A 20,008-nucleotide genomic window follows, 5' to 3' on the forward strand; every position below is an offset into this window, starting at 1 on the left:
GGCAAGGCAGGGAATGAAATTCAGTTTGCTTTACATGTATAACAGTCCAGTGCCTACTTCTGCCCTACTCACCATTTAAAATCAGATTTCATTTGTAACAGACATTTTATAGAAGTGTTTCCATGAAAATGAAAATTATGCACCACAGTTCTTGATATCAGGCCAAATAAAAAAGATCTTCAACACAGGATAAGAGAATCATTGTGGAAAGTATACAGATTTAGGCTTAGTTTTCTCTATTTTTGCCAAAATACTCCAGTTGGTGCAATGGACCAGTCTGTCATAATTTTTCTTTTCTTAATTAGACTTCAGATTCTACAGTAGTCAGCAATTAATAAATTATTTGGATTCTTTTATATCAACAGTGTTTTTACATTAAATATATGGTTTTGCAGCTGTTGTCACAAGCAATTTGCTTATTGGATGAAGTCACATTTTTAGCAAATTGCTGGAGATTTTGTAAGATTTTTTTTTTGTTATTAATACATACCAACAGAGAACCCTGTAGATAACACTACAGTAGTAAAATTATCCAGCAGAATTTCAGAGCAATGAATATTCTGCCATTTCAATACAATATATATCCTATAAATAGCACTCTAATGGATACGAAATTACAAATACTGTTATGTTGTCGAAACCCTATGGCTTGTACTATAGAGGAGGTCAGGCAAGATGATCATAATGGTCCCATTTGGCCTTACGATCTATGAATTTCCAAGAGTTATAGGTCTAGTTTAAGTGCACCCTCAGCATGAGTTGCCTTATTATTTAGCAGAAAGGGGGAAAAGTAACCTTGTTCATGCTTATACTGTAATGCAGTAGGTCAACACACATTTTACCCATAGTGTAAATAAGTTTACTTTTTAATATAAAAAGAACAGGCAATTTAACACATGACTTTCCTCATATGTACCCCAGACCACAGAGATGTGTATGTGTAATCTGTTAATCATATCTGTGTGTGCTTGTTCTTTTGCATTTAGCTATAGTCAAGAGCTAAGCTCATGGGAAGGAGGTCATCCTTGTATAATAAAATATATAGGGAAAGATGGAGCAGTTATCTCTCTTACATGCTGATGAAGTTACTTGCAATCCAAAGCAAAACAAAAAGCAAGCTAATGGAAGTTTGTTTGTTCTAACATCCAACCTAAGAGACTGAGCCAAGGAGAAACCTTTATTTACCCAAGCAGACCTGGGAAAATGAGAAAATCCCCATGAATTACATGAAGGTACTTATAGAAGCAGGGGAGACTGTTTTTAATCAAATAGATACCTAGTAGAAGGATAAATGAAAAGTGTACCTTTTATTACAGCTGAAGGAATATGGCAAAACATTTTTCACTAGTACTTGTTCAAAATTTTAAACACATTTATTGCCCTCACTCTTTAATGTTTCCCTCACTTGGCTAGCAAAACATTTTATGGATAAGGATATTGAAGGATATAGAATTTAAAGAAATTCTGCACAGTAGTTTCTGAAATTATAAATCAGACATTTACATCAAGAACCAAGTCTGTAGACCTGCATATTCCCATTTACTTAGGAGACAGATTAATTTAATAAAGAAAGTTCAGAACCTAACTTCCCTTTTCAGAAACTGCCTTTAAGCCCTACTGTCACGGGTATTTTGACCACAAAATTCACTCTGAGAGCTGATATTTTGTTTTCTGGCTGTTTAATTTGCTCCCTTCCATTCTCAGTTTCTCACACTACTTTAGAATAAATATAACACTACGCATAACTAAGTTCAGAGAAAAGCAAAGAAGGTAAAACAAGGGACGAGGATTATTTTATTTATGAATGCAAAAATTCCAGGATTTAACAATAAAATTTCCATGCTTCAATAAGCTAAGTCAGAAACAAAGAAAGACATTATTTTGTATTGTTTTCTGGTTAAAATCTGAGAAAAGAATCTTATCCATAAGCATAGTTTTTTCTAAGACTGATATTGCATACAAGCCCAAATACTTAATTCAGTTCTACCAGTTTTAACATATCTGTGGGATTTCCAGATCAAATCTTTGCATGGTAAAATGAGATAACAGATTAGCAATAAAAATGAGCCCTGCTGTTAAAGAACAGGGTAACAATTTTATTCTTCTCTTTATCTGAAGAAAATGGATTTTGAAAACTACGTATTTTCTTGAGTAAATAAATCTTCTTCTGCCTCTTTGGTCACAAGGATATCTAAGGATATTTCAGCTACTGGGATGTGCTTTGTAAATGAGAGAAGCTGGGAGGGAATATTAGATTCACTCTAGACCATCTTGTTGAAGGTTACTCAGAATAACCTAAAAGATGTAACAACATTCTGGAAATTCACAAGCAATCTTTTTGTTCTGGACCAGGAGCTGCTACTTCATTGATTTTCAGAATCAAACCTGTTGGCAGCATAGTTGCAGTTTTTCAAGTACAGAAAGTTTTCTGTTAATTAACTTTAATTAATTTCTTGAATTTTTGCTGCTTCTCAGTTTGATGCTGTGGGCTTGCTATGCTAATGAATAGTCTCTTCCAAATATCTGTATCCACATTTTCCAAACATTTTATTTTGCAAATATGATTTATATATTTAGTGTAACTCATTGGCAAACTTGAGAAAGAGGGCAGGAAAGGAGGTCAACTTTGAAAAGCTGTTAACGAGGAAGAAGGAAAAGTAGTATGATGTGAAGGATGAGCAAAAGGAAACTGATACTATTCTAGTGATCACAAGCCAAATGTAGGAGCATAGAGTACAGCACAAGTTATTTCTCCAGGTGCATTTTTAATGACAGCAGAACTCAGTGTCAAAAATGAGGAAAAGAGTAAAATTTAACAGAGAAGGACAGTGTTCTCCAACATACTGATTTCTGAATGTTACAATCTGATATTGCTGCAGTTAAATACACCAGGCTTTGTCAAAAGCCTTTAAGAATTCAGCCCATTTAGCCTTGTGAAATGAAGGCTCTGACTTGACAGCTGTTGATGAACATATCAAGGAAGTAAACATCATGAAGGGAGAAAAGCCATTTAAAATAAAGGACAGCTAACCACAGATAACCTGGATTTAAGTCAGTTTAGGCTACAAATTATATAAATGAAAATACGGGGAGTTTTTGTTTGGTTTTTTTTGGTACAAACTTACCAGAGAAACAGTTGGAAGTATCGTACAGTTTTAAGATACAACTTGACCAGTTTACAAAAGAGATTATGTCCTACTACTACAGCTGTTTTCAGTGAACTTCACTTGACATGAAGTCACTTTAGGAGCTTCTACCTCTTCACAGACACAATAAAATGAAATTAATAAAGATTTTAAGAAAAATAATTTCTTTTTTTTTGACAATGTTTCAGCCATAACTGCTGATGAATAATTTTTGATTTGAAAACAAATATTTTGATATTTTAGAACTTCTAGAAAAATAAAGATTTTTACTATACATCTAAATAACAGTTTTTCTTATCAGGTTGTTTTTAGATGCCTTCAATAGTCTTGATAGATTTATACCCACTACGCCCATGTTATCATCCACCTTCTTAAATGATGACAGCTATGGGCATTCAGAGTATAACCAACCAATGACAATACCAAAGGGATGAATGATTTGGATTTGTAGATGATTCTATATTTTTATAGATAATTGTTTGGCTGAACCTCCACTCCCCTCACAAAAAAGCAGTGTGATATTCAACTGTTTTAATTGGTGATCTCTTGGTATAAATCATAAGAAGTGTTTACAGATAAGTAAAGACAAAGTGTTCTGAATTAGAAACACAACAGCAGTTGTAGGCACATTTTGAAAGCAGAGTCAAACCCCAGAATTTTGAAAAATCACAATAATTTGAACAATACTTCATCCATAATCTTTCAATGCCAGTTCAAAAATGGGTCTAATTTCAAATGAATACAGCACCTCTGTAATTAGCTGCCACAAAGTACCCAGAAACAAGAGTGTGTTTTTATTTACTATTTCCATTTCAGAAGAAAATATTAGTTTTCATTTTGAAATAATATATCTCCCTCCTATATACAATCAAAAGCAAGGACATTTTCAGGGTTTACAGGAGGATGAGATACAAATGGCAAAATGCAAAGGCATATACCAGTAATAGACTGCAAAATCAATTTAAGAAGTGCAACTGCAGTTGTCTTTCCCAGGTTTTTAATTATGTGTTTGTTTGCCATGGTGGCCTAATTTAGTCAAGTAGATGAGCCAACATTAAAAGCTGGTAGGAGAGGTAAGTAATCCCCAGGGTGGGCTGCTTGTGTAGAGAGTTTAAAAGCTACATGTACAGAAGCGGAAGCCAAGGCAAATTTGAGAAGGGGGTCCACATGATAAACAGTGAAAAGCCAGCAAATCAAATTTTTCACAATTAGTTGAACAACAACTGTGACAGGTTCAGCGCTTAGCATTTTCATTTGTGTGCTCAAATTTGGTTATCCGTCCTCTTTTATGCAAATGTGATGTGACAGGAGAAGCTGGGAGCACTCAAGCAGGCCGATCACTCACAACAGGAGCTAGGTCTGTACAGCTGAGAGGTCTGGATTAAATGGACTGAGTGCTGATGGATAAATGACATAACCTAGGCTGAAAGCCTCATGAAGTGATTTAGAACTTCCACAAGATGATGCCCAGAACATAAATTATATTTTATCCTCAAATGTAAAAATAGAGGGGAGAAAAACATCAGCTTCTGCTAGTAAATAACCATGCTTATAATCTAGCTAAATCCAACACGCTTGTTGTCTACCACAATAAGGAACTTGGGAAAACTCTAATAGGTATCTCTAATAATTGCTTATACACCACCATGTAACTCTACAACTCACTGTGATGTTTTTGTATGTACATGGGAGACTTGGAAAGCTGATTAGGCAATTAAATCATTCAATCTATTTTGACAGATGGGAGGATGGCTGATGAAATACATGCATAGACACAGAAAATGTTTTCACAATGTACTTGCAAGTAATTTGGTAGCATGAATTATCAGGTCCGAGAATTCTATCCTACTGCAGAAGGTATAATACTTAAGGTGATGTACTGTGCTAAAAGCATACTTACACATGAAGGGCTAAAGGATGAATTATCTGTGTAGATCTCCCCCTTTGTCAGTTTATAGGAAACTGAAATTCTAGGGGAAGGCGTGCCAGAAAAGTATTGCAGCTTACCCCTTTGACTACACCACTGCATTATTGCTAGGTTAATTTTCAAGACTGCTGGTAATACTCAGGGATAGTTCAAGAGACCTCCAAACCTTACTAGTGATAAGAAAACTTGAATAGAATCGCCTACATGAATTTCAACTTGAAGATTACTATTAATTTTCTTTAATAAGGTTTCTTCTAACTCTGTATCTCACAAGACTGCCATGTATTTTACACTTCTCATTAAATCCAATAGTTACTATGGTCTACAAAATTTTAATTGTTAATTGCCATTCATTTGTCCATTAGCTAAAGTACTAGGATTTTTGTTTTTTTAGCACCCATTCCCTCTTTCAGTTAGCGACATTCATCTCTAGAGAGGATGGATTCCTTGCAGAACATTGTTGACAATTGTCACTGCTTTGGAAAAGAACAGATTTTCCTCTAGGCCCCTTCATCTGCCAGTGGAAACAAATCATATTACCTGCTGTTGAACAAAGCTTGGCAACTCAGACACATCTGAATTAGTGAAACAAATGGGTCCAGCATACATCATAGGCACTGAACCCTATTGTGGCTTCCACAATTGTTACATTGTCAGGCCACAGCACCTCAGAGACCCAGATCAACTATCCCAAGACAGACTATTTACAGCAGAGAATGTGGATATGGTTGTCCTGTTTTGAAGCCTAATAGTGTGTGTGAGAGTTGTTCCATGCCAGTTGGCCTCAGCATCAGAGAACAGTCCCAGCCATGTTTAATTTACTAGTATTTATGTAGACCAGGAGGCTGAGTACCAACATTCCGACAGGGAACAAGACACTGAAATAACCTATGTCTCTAGTGAGTTCTACTAAAAAGCAAAAGCTATGAAGACATGCTGAAATGTGATAGTGCTGGATAGGCAGCAGACTAAACCACAGCATTATTGCATGACATGAAGGTATTTGGAAGCCATCACAGTCTACCACCTTGCAAGATCTTCAGGCAAGTTGCTACAGGCAGAAGTTGGTGTTTCAAGAACATTCATGGGCTTTTCTCACCATTCATTTGGTTGTTGGGGTAGAAGAAAAATTCAGAAGGGCCTAGGATACCCACATCAATCTAAAATACCATTCAAAATTCATGCAGAGGGTTCCTAACACATTGTTCCCATAACCACTATACAATACTAAGCAGAGTGGTTAGAGAAGACTATTTATTTTTTGTTCAGACATTTGGAGGAAAACCAACAAAATGCTGAGTTCTTCAAAAGCCAATGTGTATTTTTACTAGTAACAGGTAGCATTTGAGGATATTTTAGAGATTTGCATATGGATCCATGGAGATAAAAGTAGATAATTACTTTTCATTGCAATTTTTGGACTCCAATAAAGACTCAAGATTAGACTCTACCTTTTTTTCCACATAAATATTTTAATTTTGAATGGTTTTGATTATCTGATTTTAGAAAGCAGTCATCGAAGCATACATAACCTCTCTCAGATAAGACAATGCTAGGGATAGCTCCTAACACTTTAAAGGTTCAGAACAGTTCCAAGTCAGGTCAGAGAAAGAAGGTCATGACAAGACCATTGATTCTTTGTGCAGCTGGAGAGATATCTGAAAGGAGTTAGGTACTGAAATTCTTTGCACTTCTAAAGGTTTAATTGACACAAGCTCCTGCTAATGTAACCATAAGAGTTTAGATGAGTACCTTTCATCATATTCTGCAGCTATGATAACCAAAGAGGATTCCCTTGTCCTGTATCATGACAATAATTCAGCATCATGCAATTTCCTACCTAATATTATGATCTGCCCATTTAGTTGCTCATGTAACTGCTTCCTAATTTGTTCACTCAGGCAACAGGTTAAACAGCTTAAAAACCAGGAGAGTTCCATTACTTAACTTGCTGATGTTATCCTACCTTACTTGGATGAACAGGTTTGAAAAGACAAACACACTCCCACGTAACGCAGTTCTTGCTGCTCGAAGCACGAGCTCTGGCGTGCCCCAGGTCAGAGACAGTCCAGCTGCATTCTTCTGCGTGTCGCAGAAGCGACTTTGGCATCAGGAAAAGAGCTGCTTGCTGGGCTAGCTAGCTGGCTTCTTGGCAGAGGGAACATGGCAGGGATCGGCTCACATTAGCTCGGAGACAAAGGAAGAGAGAGGCTGTTCAGGTCTCACTCCTAACAGGTTTATTGTGAGAAGTTTCACAACCCGAACAAACTCGAGAGGGATGGAATGTGATGGGATCCTTCCCTGAGGCTTGTCCTCAGTTTTATAGGGAATTTGAAAACCAGTTACAAGCCAGGGGAGGATACAATGTAACAAGAGCCACTGTGGGGGGAAACCGAGAGGCGGGAGTTATAACAGAGAACCAGTGAACAACGGAGTAACCGAGAATTTTCCCGAACCGGGGGAGGTGGCTCGTACCCGAGCTCTGCCCAGGGGGTGCATCTTAGGCTTCTGAGCCGCCCCCTGACCCACCCTCTAGGTCTACCTCTTCGGGAAACTCGATCCAGGGGATGGGCTGGGATTGATTGGCATCTCGCTGCCCCAGCCCCGCAGTGGGCTGGGTCACCACAACACCCATGGACTGGAAAAGTAGTCTTTCAAAAGAGAAACTGACTGTTGACACAACATGCTCCACAGGGACTCATAACAAGGAACACTAAATTCTGCAATCACTAAGCCATGCAGAAGTAATCAGTAAAGTGAGGCTTCTCTAAACTTCTAGGTATCTTGGATGATACTTTAAAGTTCCAGATGGAAGCCTCTGTGAAAGTACTAGGCAGACAATCAGTATTTCCTGGCCCTATTCTCTGGATTTAGCAGTATTTCCCAAATCTTTTACAGCATGTCTCGTCTGCAACAAACTAGGCTACCCACAGGTGTGGCAGAGAGAGGATAGATTGCAGGAAAGGAGACCTGCACATAAACAATTGTTTGGCCAAGAACTTGAAACCTCAGCTTCCATCTGCCTCAGCACCTCTTTCTAGAAATTTAATTTCACCAACACCCAACAAAATTAAACAAAGCCAGCCTTTCTACCATCTAACCTAATTTCAAGTCCTACAGTGCATGATACATCCCTACACTTACTGTTTTCTTCCCACCTGCTGGGTTCTCTGACTAAGGTCCCTAAATGGTGTCAGAATTGCCTTTGTTCCTTGCCAATGGTTTAGCTTGTCTACACAGATACATTAGAGAAAATGATCTCATCTTGCTCCAGCCTAGCCTCAGGGCTGCTTCACCCATCTGGTAAAGCTGAGTTTTCCTAGGAAGTGCAAGTCCAAGCACTGTGGCTCTGCTGCACAATGGTGAGTAGAGGAGGAAACCCTGCTGCTGCTGCATTAGCACTGCACTAACATACAAGTCACACAGCCTTTGACACAAAGCTACCACACTCACAATAAGCTAAATGAAGATGCTAAAGGTCTGACAAAAATCTTTCATGGCTTCTCACACCTCTTTTGGAGGTGATCCTTGACTGATCTGAGACTGCCTTCCCCCCCACCAGAACAACTGAGGGATATGCCAAAACGAGTAAGAGCTCCTACAGCAAAGTCCCTGTTTGTAGGGCTATTAAGAATGCAAACGGGTCCAGAGAGTCAGCTCAAATGCAGGGCCATGCAGCTTTCAATTTAGTGGGTCACAGATGAACGACAGCATGTCCTGTGTTTGTGATGAGTCCTGTGCAAGTGCAAGGCTTCTGTTCTCAACTGCTCTTCTGATCTTCTGTGGAAGCACTTCAGCTTCCACATTCTGCTCACTAAAGGTTTTATTAAATGTTTTGTCCTGGCTCCTGTAAATCAGGGGAAGAGAAGAGACAAACTAAGAGTTGAAGCCAAACATACGTAACCAAGAACAGCACAGTGGTGTGGGTTTTTCCAGTGAACGTAGCATGGCTTGAAACAGAATAATGGGATGAAGATGTCTACTGATCTCACCTCCTCACTCCTGCCCCAGCATCCCCCACCAGTAACATCTTTTCAGTCATTTGGCAAAGTAGATTAGGAAGGTAATTCATTTGTACTATCCCATTTTTAAAGCATAGCCCAGTTCCTCAATTACTACATTATCACTCAAATACCTGCTGTGTCAAGCACAGAGGATGGGCACGAGTGACCAGCCAGGGTCCTCTCTGATCCTGGCATGGAACAAGACTATAAGAACATTTTTCACAACTTAGTGCTGGCCATCAAAGAGTTAATACTGCTTTATCTAGAAAATGGATTATTGAAAAACACTATAAAGTTCAACAGTGGGTAGAAATTATTTCACAGAAAGATTCAAATGCTAAAAACTAGCTCAGTATTTGTTAATTCAGGGTGACTCCAGAGAGTAATTCATAAGCTTCTAAATTAATATTTTTAAGGAGGTCATAAAATGTGAACTTTAGTAACTGCTACAGCCAATCAAGGTGCCATCAATCTTGCCTTAGACTACTTACACACTAGTCATTACCTACTCAAATTACTTTAAAAGTTTAACAAAAGCTTATCTACAGATAGTATTGTAGCATGACATACTGCCATCTTAAAAATGGTAGTGTACTGAATACTCTTGGTTAATATTTTAGGTATTTCAGATTCCAATTTCTATAACTTATTCTCTGTTTTGTCTGTGTTTTCCTGGTAAGCTGTCTTCAAAAAATTCAATACACAGTAGATTTGCAGAGAAGAGCTACTAAAGAGCAAAGACCTCAGTATTTTTAGTAGAGAAAGGATTACAGAAAACAAGGATGGAAAAAAATAGTACTTACTTTAAATTCACTTGAAAGGATATTTGGAGACAGTTCAACACAGGAACTGAAGAAATAAATATATTTTAAATTATTTTAATATTAAAGTTATTAGAACATAAATTTAGTGAAGACATGCAAATAATATTGTGGGAGTTCACCAATACAAAACTGCAAATACAGAGAGAACTAACCAAATAAAACTTAACAAGGTCTAATATAACTTACATTCCTTAATTTTTCACTATGTATTGACAGCAAAAAGTTCTCTGTATCTTCTGTTGTATTGCTAATATCCTTACATAACTTCTAATAGAAAACTTATTTTACAATTCAGGTCAGGCAGTAAGTCTGCTGACCTGCACTTTGCTTCTTCCACCATAAAGGCTACAGCTATTGCTTTTTGCTCTTTAATCTCACATTTTTCACTAACTGAATACTCTCACAGATAAATTTGGCTACATCACATTAATACATCTAAATACACAATACACAGGATGTTGCTTCTGGGAACAAAGAATTACAAATACTAAACAAGAAGAGGTAGTTTTGCAAAATATCTGATGAAATTTTACCACCGGGGAAAAAAAAAAAAAACCAAACAAAACCACAACCCTCCTGTCCCACCCAAAACCCCCAAACCTGAAACCAAACCAAACAACAAAAACCAAACAAATAAACAAACTAAAGCCCCAACAAAACCAACAAAAAAGCAAAACAAAGAAAAAATCCAACAGAAGTAGCTTGTAGGACCACCGGAGTCCAAATTTCTGAATTCTGGAAACAAATACTCAGCAATTATTGACTTAGTATTTTAAAAGTAGACTGATTACCCCACAGATACTGAATATGTACTCTTGGATGTAGCAGCAAAATCAGATTTTTATTCTCTCTATAGAAAGATTAACCCATTTAAAATATGTTCAAGTACATAAGCAGTTATGAGCAGGTAACATTTGCTTTCATTGTAAGAACTTGTTTGAAAGATGGTCAAGATTTCAATTACTCGGGTATAGAAAGTCCACCTTTCTTAAGATCTATACAAAATTCTATGCTGCAGGAAAGTTTTCTAAGCCTGCTCACTTGCTTACTGGATATTTCTATTTTTGTGTTCTTGATAAAATTTCAAATTCTATTTAACCTTACACAAGTGTTTTTTTGCCTAATATGTGAAGGATGGTACAACCAATAGGGGAGTTTTGAAAACAGCATCAATGGAAAAGTTGAAGATTGTAGAACTATGCAAATAAATAAATAGTATCCAAACACACTCTGTTTTCTGAGGTAAAGTAATACCACAGAGAAAGTAGATGGAAAAATATAATTAAAAATTGTATCAAAATACTCTTTGATTTTCTATTAAACTGGTAGAAATATCACATGGGGGATGTATCATTTTAAACATTACCTAATACCTCTCTGTGAGCAGCAGTGGGTAAATTTTAATAATCTATAAGATCTGAATGCAAAGAAATAATCATGAAAAATAAAACCAAATAATTTTTACAACCAGAATTCCTCTTCTCACAGTCACTTCTGGTAAGTTTTCCATCTTTAGGTGAATTCAAAGATACCGACTTCTTGCAAGTCTTGCAGCATTTTGTGATGTTTATCCACAGGTGTTGATACAGAAGCCCCCTTCAAGAAAAAAAGAGAGCATATGATAATCTCCACATAGCTATTTTGTGAGTTAGGAGGAGTGTAACGAAATCTGTGGTGCCACAGCACTTTTTGACATTGCACTAATGACTGAAAGGGAATAGAAAACAACACAGAATGAGAATACGTGTCCTGCACGGTGTTGGCCTACATCTGATTCGTGTGCATGGGCATTGCACTCTCAGACTTCCAAGCTGCACAGTCAGTGTTCCAATGCATGGGCTACCAGCAGCTTCCTGGTGCACCCAGGCAAGACAGTAAGAGACAGTATAGTGGGTGCACAAGGATGAGCAAGTATTCCACATCATAGCTGAAAAATTGTTTTGTGTAATTACAGTGCACCAGTTGGTGGAGCTACAGTAGTAATTATTTGATGTATTTAAGATGAATCTATCATAAAGCAAATATGACTGTATACAGTGGTGAAATTTATTCTAACTATGTTAGGCTGGTGATTTCTTTTGTAGTTTATATGAAAACCCAGTGTTGTGTGCCATTTCTGCCCCCCTCCACTTTCCAGCAATAAGTTTTATCTTTCCCTATTCCAGAGCACAAACACGTTTAAAAGATTAATTCTTATGAAAAGCTTTGACAAACAGGATATAGCTACCCAAAGTTTTCTGTAAGTTCAAGCGTAATCTATCAAACCTAGTTCAACTCCCAGAGCAGAAAAGGCAACGGATACATGCCTCTTGCAACACTGAAACATTCTTCTGTTTTATTCAGATTTAAACACCTGGAGTCATGTTTTATCATTGGTACCTAAATCCAAAGAGAGATACTTTGTCTCAGTTCACACAAATAGAATTTCTGCTGACATAGTAGAGATGTATACAGGTTTTTGCAAGAAATGCAAATATTAGCATGAGAACTGAAACAGGAAAAATATCACAGAAGTGTTAAAATGGGAGCACTTTCCAGCTTTTGTACTTTACTTGTGTAGCCATAGTGCCCTCTAGCAGCCGAAAGAGAAAATACAAGGCTTTATCTCAAGGAAAAGAAAAAAAAAAACCCACGAAATCAGAAGTAGGGGTTTTTTTGAAGCAGAGAAAGGAGAGTTTGCAAATGTGAGAAGAACATTTCTTCATGTTAAAACAAGGTACTTTAAATGGAAAGGACACTTATCTTGGCTTTTATGCAGCAGAGCTCTGCAGAACTGGGAAGCTCTATAAAAATGAGGGTCTTTACCCTAAAGGCATTTCTGTGCTTTGGTAGATCTCAGCTACACCATACATGCATTAGCAACATGCACATGATTTTAGCAAAGAACATAGATTTTTACATGCATAGATCAACATAAACTTTTGTGAAGTCTTTGTCTTCTCTTTGGATCAAACATCTTTATTGCACAAAATTTTGTGCAAGACAAAGAATAAATTATGACCTTTAAAACCCAAGAAACTTTTCTCATTTCCCTAGAGAGCCAGTTATTAGTTAGAGAGAAGAGTTCATATGCCTTAGAGCTGGGAAATATCCTGTCTGGCTGCAGACCATCACAAAAACATTTTTGGGAAGCTAGTGTTTCTTTTTTTTTTGCATTTAAAAGAACACTAGCTTTAAGAAAGAGAAGTCATTCTTCAGGACTGGGAAATGAACATCTGCACTGTTGAAGTTTTGGGGCCTGTAAACATTTCTAATTTGAAATAATCGTCACAGCTTGTCAGGAGGAACTGTAACCCATTTACTTTTCTCCCCTTTCTCTGAAAACAAGTGTATATGGTAGATGATACAAAAAGATCTGATTTTTTAAAGAAAACTTTTACCCATCAAATTACTATAAAACATTTATGCGCATCTGCAACACAAAAAAATAAAATAGTGTAAACGAGTAAAAAGACTATTCTACCCTCTCTGTGTCCAAGAGGTCAAAATGAAACAAACAGGCCTAGTGAAAACGTTTTTCAGAAAAATGTATTTTGAAGAGTACACATCTCAAACTTTATTATTCCATTTGCTGATAGGGAAATACTAAAATCCAGTTCGTCATGTAGACCAGACAAATTTGCTAAATATGGTATTCCAGTCTTTGGCAGAGAGAGGCGAGAAACTGATTTAGTCTGTTCTGCTAACAAAGCAGGAAGGATCTTGGAATTCAATAATTAAAACTCTAACATCAAAATTACTACAATATACCACTGGGTCAGATGAGATGATTTTCAAAGACATCAACTGGTCTCAGGATTACAAACTTACTGCAAGAAGAAGAAAAAAAAGTTAATCGTCACTCACACAGATCAAGAACAAAGTACAATCAAGATAAGTTCTAGCATTAACACATATAGAAGGATTTTACAAATAATTATCTATTAGGAAAAATAGATGGTATGGGTGGTATAGGTGGTATGTTCTTGAAATCCTTCTCTTTAGAGTTCCCATTAGATGTCAAGAGAATTCAAATAAAGATTGAAATCACCAAAGTCTATTTTTGTTGCAAGTATTTTTGATATCCTCAGAGTTAAAACACTGTTCAGAATAAAACATGCAGAGGCATACTTAAATAAAAAATAGTTATTTTATAAAAGTACAGTATTTAGGTACCTGTGTAACAAGCACACTAGTGTGTTTATAAAGGTCTACATTGACCTCTTTACACTGAGTCCACAAAAACTAAAGGTTCATCATCCCAAGGATAAGTTTACAGCTATATTGGCACATTTGAGAAAGATGAAGCTTTTTTCTTTAATCTTGATCAAGAACTTTTACTTTGTCTGACTTAACAAGTTCATCTGAAAGTAATCACGTGCTATTATATCAGTACAGTAAGATACAGCTCCACTCAGAACAGTATGATGAAGAACAATAAAATTGTTTTGACTTTCACTTGTTTTCCCAGAAACCCTTCAAATTTCTGTTATTTGTTCCAGTTGTTCTAATCTTAATTTTTAATTGTAATTTATTGTCCTAGGTGCAATAAAAGATAAGTAATGCAGGATTAAATCTGACTATATCTTCATTAGTTGCAACATAAAAAAATCTATGTTGAATTAGAGTAAATGAGGCACTTCACTGAAGGTCTCTGCCCCTTTGTATTTCTTTTATGTATTCGTACAACTGTAGTGTATGACTGGTGTTAAGAGAAGGAAAAATATAACTAGTACTGGCCATAAGTGTTGCTTCAAAGAAATATTCTTGTTAATTTATTGTTTTGCAGAGATCATAATATAGTTTGAATTACTGACTCCCATTACTTCAAATTTTTTGTAGTTCAACCAAATGTGGTTTTAAACAATACTGCCATTGAACTGCATGTCAGCTCACATCTTACTCAAGCCCTTTAGCATCCAAGTGGAAAAGAAAATACCTTCTTAAATGCTTACCTTTTATTCCATGGGAATTTTGAAAATGTTTTGAGGAAAACCAAGCCAGCAGGATGGTTTGTTGAGTCAAACAAGGAAGGTGACAACAGGTTTCACTGAAAGCTAAGTTAACAACGATCTGACTGAACTGAAGTGACAAGCATTGGCTAAGGTAGTAGCAAAAAGATGGAAGGGAGCAGAGCTAGACAAGGAAAACAGAGCAAGCCAATCAAATGAAGAAAATAATTTGATAATGACAGCAATCTGTACAGAATCCATTCAGACTGCAACTGGGACAGAGTTTTCTTATGTTGAATAACACAACCACAGATTAGTTTTGACTGAAACAAATATTGGGGGTTGGTTTTAAAGTGAGAATAAACCAAGTCATTCTGATCCAGGTGTTTTTAAACCATTCAGAATGTCACAAGGTAACAGCAGGGAATAAAATACACACCAGTAGGAAGTTTGCAGAAGGAAGGCAATAAAAAGAATTTTAAAAGGTTTCATCCCCTTACCAGCAAACCAGGGTGCAATTTCAATGAAGTGAATCTTAGATGGATGCATTACCAGGCTGAATTCAAAACAAACAGGCAAACTTGGAACACAAGTTTTAAAATTATATGATACAGCAATTTCAGATGATTTGTAAGAAGCATCCATGTAAAAAACACAGTTATAGTTGTCATTAGCTTGTGTTGAGTGACTGCAATGAAAAGGCAGGTTTGAGCAGCAAAGCAGGCCACACAAACACTTTATGGAGCATGGACAGTGTTTTCCTGTGCTGTACCTGTTCGGTAAGACAACACACAAAAAATTTCCACCTCGTGGACTGTCAATTTGGCACCCTTCAAATGTACTAAATTAATTAAAAAAGGAAAGTAGGAAAGCTTGTACTTACTTCAGTGAATTAGAACAGCTCATTCAGAGCACTGGATAAAAAGGTTCTTAAAATATTTTATTTTGCCTGAAATTCAGTGTAAAAGGAAATCAATTTCCCAAATACAATTCCTTATGGCAAAATGTAGAACTTAGTGTAACAAGCATGGCAGTCAATTGTGACATTTCAATGTGAAACTAGGACTATACAAAAATTTAAGTGCATATTTTTTGCAACAAGATATGCATACACATCAGGACAGAGGGGAAAACCAAACCAAATCAAACAAAAAGCTCAACAAAAAAAAACCCCAAACCAGGATCCAGTCCTTAAAATGCCTTCAATTGAAAAGCATGAACAAAAATTCTACAGCTGGAGCTCCTCTCTGGAATGCTACTACTTCTACTTTCCTCCATTCCTACTCTGGAATTGAAAAAAAAGGACAGGGACATGACTTACACCAGTTCTCCCCCTCCTCCCAGCAAAAGACAAAAACATGGACTAAAGAAAACACCCTCTTAACTGGAGTACTCTCACAGAATCATGGAATATTCTAAGTTGGTAGAGACCCACAAAGATCATGAAGTCCAACTCTTAGGTGAGCAGAAGTACAGGCTCATGTCCATCTCAGAGATGTAGAGACAGTGGTTTTATGATGAACTCATCAACGAATTAATGAGAGGGAAAGAAAACATTAAATCAAAACACCCCACCCACTACCTTCAGAACAAAAACAAAACCCAAGACTTTAATACTTAATAAATGGGTTTTCTTTTGAAAACAGTCCAGCAAAATGCCATTAAATGGATATAAAAACATGTCTTTGTGAGAGGTCATTTACTGCAAAGGAGTGGGGAATTCCCCTTCCTACGAAGCAAAGAAACGCCACACCTCGCATACCAGAATGACCTGTTAGAAAGAGCCAATGAAGATTTTCTGTGGGGTACACTAATATTTCATGTATTTTTGAATGGTGAATATGTGCTATAGTGTGAACTTAGGATTTTCCAAGTGTTACTTTTGAAATGAAAAAATGTAATCATAGAAACACAGGAATATAAAAGATGCATTAGTTGTGTACTCAAATTTTTAGAGTATCTACCAAATACTCTAATTCTCCTCGCATATTTTTCTAAATTATATTTCATTACTGCACGTTATTTTCGTGGGATCAAATTTTCTTCTACAGTTGCACAGTGCAGAGATAAAAAAAAATTCCTTATTGTTGGAGTAGTATTCTATTTACCATTTGACTCGCATCACTTTAAATTCAAAACAACCAAAAGTTTTTATGCAGAGTACACCATGTGTTAATGTAAAGCACGATTGAGATTAGTTTCATATTTTCAGTATTATTTTAGTATAAGTGATAGTGATTCAAGCTCCTTTTGTGAACATGGGGGTGGGGGTTGCCATTTGGAATGGTCTTTTCTCTTTTTTTTCTTTTTTTTTTTTTTTTTTTTTTTCGTCATGAAGGACCATTGCCTTAGCTTTTTTGGTTATTGCTTTTTTTTTTCTTTTTTTTTTTTTTTTTTTTTTAAGACCATTCCATTTCTTTATTTTTTAACATCTTAAAGTCATAAGGACTTATATGCAAAGCAGTCATACACTTTATCATTAAAACCCATAGGTAAAATACGTACACAAATCCAACAAAAGGCTAGTACATAGTAAAGCCTAAGCATACTACTATGCAATATTATGAATACATAACTTTAGAGACTTCGGTTTAGTACTGTTATCTATTCATTTCTGAAAACATTCACAAAGATTTTAAATGCAAATTTTCATTCCGTATCTGGAATAGAACAAAAATTATCTATGTTATAACAACTTTTGGTCATTTGTGTTTGACCAATTCAGTAAATTACAAAGAACCCAAAGAATTCTGTAACTTTCTGTAGAACTATGTAATAAAAACATTGCATATGTTCCTAGTATGATGTCTTTAGCATTCATTTACTGAAATGTAACTCAAACATCAATCTCTCAAAATGTATAACCAACCAGCTGCTTTTTAATCTATATCTGAATCCAGCTTCATCACAAAACCCCTTTTAATACAAAGATGCAGAAGTACATTAGGTAATACTAATGCAACACAGGTGCAGTTCTAGCATTATCATTGATCAGTTGAATCATCTTCTCCATGAACGAGATTCGTTCTCCTCTTCCTCTTCATCATCATCTTGAAGCAGCGAGTCATCCACCAAAGATTCTTCCTGAAACTTCAAGAGAAAAACGTGATACTGTTGTATCAGAAAATGTTAAAAATCAAAAGGCAAAATACAAATCTCTGGTATTTGCACTTTAATAAAAAAATTTGGTCGTGAATAGGTAAACATTAATGCTTTCAAAAAAGTACACTGGATGTATATGTCTAATATACATATATTACTAAATGGCAAATTAAACTCTTTTCTTTTCAACAGACTTCAAAATGACCATGACGCATGCACCTCGTCCTTAGACAGCTCTTCTGATTCTTCAACGTATCTATCATTCATGTGCAAACTGCTATGTTCCCATGAAATGTAATATGCTATACTGAAATCTAACGGTTTTTGCATGTTCACAGTATCTATGTTTTCATCCAAGAGCTTAATCTACCTGTCCTATAGTATCAAAAAGGTTGAATCTGGGATTTTTTGATTTTGACACCTTAATCAAGATTGAAATCAATATAAAAATTTAAATGATTGAGGCAGGGAGACAGGTATTTAGAGAAATTCAGACAAACTATATTACTATATTTTCAATTCCTTTCTGTAACAACATAGAAACTTGACAGACTTCAAAGCCCTTGAATATAAGTTGCTTTAGTCTTTATCTACATATAGACACAGGGGTGTATATAAACTATCCTGTCTTGAAACTTTTTTGATGACCACACCTAACACAGTAAACTCTGCACTAGCTAAAGAAAGGACTAAAACACAAGGATATCTTTCCCTAGCAAAACTGTCCATCTGTTAGATAGCAGCTGTGGTCTTCCTTGCTTATTCTTTGTGTCTAAGGAATTGCTTTTGCTACAGTATTTCCAAATTCAGCAAGAGGTGTGAAGGTTGATTTGCAAAATTATGAAGTTTTATGAGAGGTAAGAGGCTCTAGGCTGAAGAAAGCCTAGAACTAAGCCTTCTCTCTTTCCTGTAAGCTCTTTAACAAGAGGGAGAAACTATCTTCATTACTCTTGCAGAATTACAGAGCGCATAGTTTCAAAGAGTTCTGTTGACACCTGACCTGTCGGTCAATGTATGCCTGCGTAGTCTGACCCTGACTAAATCACAGAAGCTTCTGAGGACTTAGATTCTTTCCCAGTATCTCCTGATGTTCAGTGAGCTAAAATACAACAGTGCTACAGTCAAAGAGAAGGAGTCCTGGGCAGTGCACAGTGCAGAACTCTACAAAGTACAAGGCTGAGTGGCAGTAGAGATGACCAAAAAGCCAGGCTTCCATATAGGGGAACAACTATAAGGAGAGACAATAACTGAGGGGAAGTACGACAGTATCCCTGTATATTAAGTATCTTAAAGAAAGCAAAGAGAGAACATGCAGGTGGCAGATGCAATAGAACAATACTTGTTCTGGGTAGACATAGTTGAACAGTAGCATTCCCTGTTACAGGACATTACAGATGTTATTCTGATTCCAAAGGAATCAGATAAATTAATAAAATAAACATATATAAAGGCCTTTCAACTACAAAGACACCACTTTTTTGACTCAAGAGGTCCCTGAACTGCAAACCCCTAATGATTAAAAGCTTATCTCTACTTACACATTTCATACTCTTCATAACGATCAGTTGTTGACTCAGCAGAGTCAATTCTTTTGTTAGGCACCCAGGTGTACAACAAAAGAGTCTAGGAAGACTAGATTTCATAATTAGCTGGCTACTCACCAGGGATTTTCTAAAGCACTCAAGTCCAAAAGACTTTCCTCTTATTTTCATAAATGGACTAGGAACCTTGTTTTGTTATTAAGAATCTCACTCAGCTGAATTATATAGATCCTTTTTTTTTTTTGTTTTTTTTGTTGAGACATCAAGGTACTCAGTTTCATTCAAGTCTTAAGCCTGCTACCCTCTATAGCATAGTACTCCTCAGCTGAACTAACATGGTAGTGATAGATATGGAATAATGACAGAAACCTTTTTCATGTATTTACAACAGCTGCTATAAAACAAAGTTAAGTAGCAAGCCGACAAAACCACTGAGCAGCTAAAGGTTTTGAGCCAAGTTCAACTCCTAGGTATTTTCCAAAGGAATAATTAGCTGAGGCAGTTAAAAGGCAGATCTCTCTGTAGTCCACCTA

The 20,008-nt window shown here is 36.3% G+C and overlaps 1 protein-coding gene across 5 annotated transcripts in view; it reads right to left on the reverse strand.

Moving 5' to 3' along the window:
• Positions 1 to 15,751: 15,751 nt before the first annotated feature.
• RBM26 (RNA binding motif protein 26) overlaps positions 15,752 to 20,008 on the reverse strand; it is a 52,410-nt gene continuing 48,153 nt past the window's right edge. For all 5 annotated transcript variants that reach the window (XM_032100012.1, XM_032100010.1, XM_032100014.1 and 2 more), the window contains one exon: positions 15,752 to 17,922. In XM_032100012.1, coding sequence (XP_031955903.1) covers positions 17,833 to 17,922 — 90 coding nt within the window. In that variant the 3' untranslated portion in view covers positions 15,752 to 17,832. The remainder of the gene's footprint in view (positions 17,923 to 20,008) is intronic.

The sequence above is a fragment of the Corvus moneduloides genome, chromosome 2 (assembly GCF_009650955.1).
Source record: "Corvus moneduloides isolate bCorMon1 chromosome 2, bCorMon1.pri, whole genome shotgun sequence".
Lineage (NCBI taxonomy): Eukaryota > Metazoa > Chordata > Aves > Passeriformes > Corvidae > Corvus > Corvus moneduloides.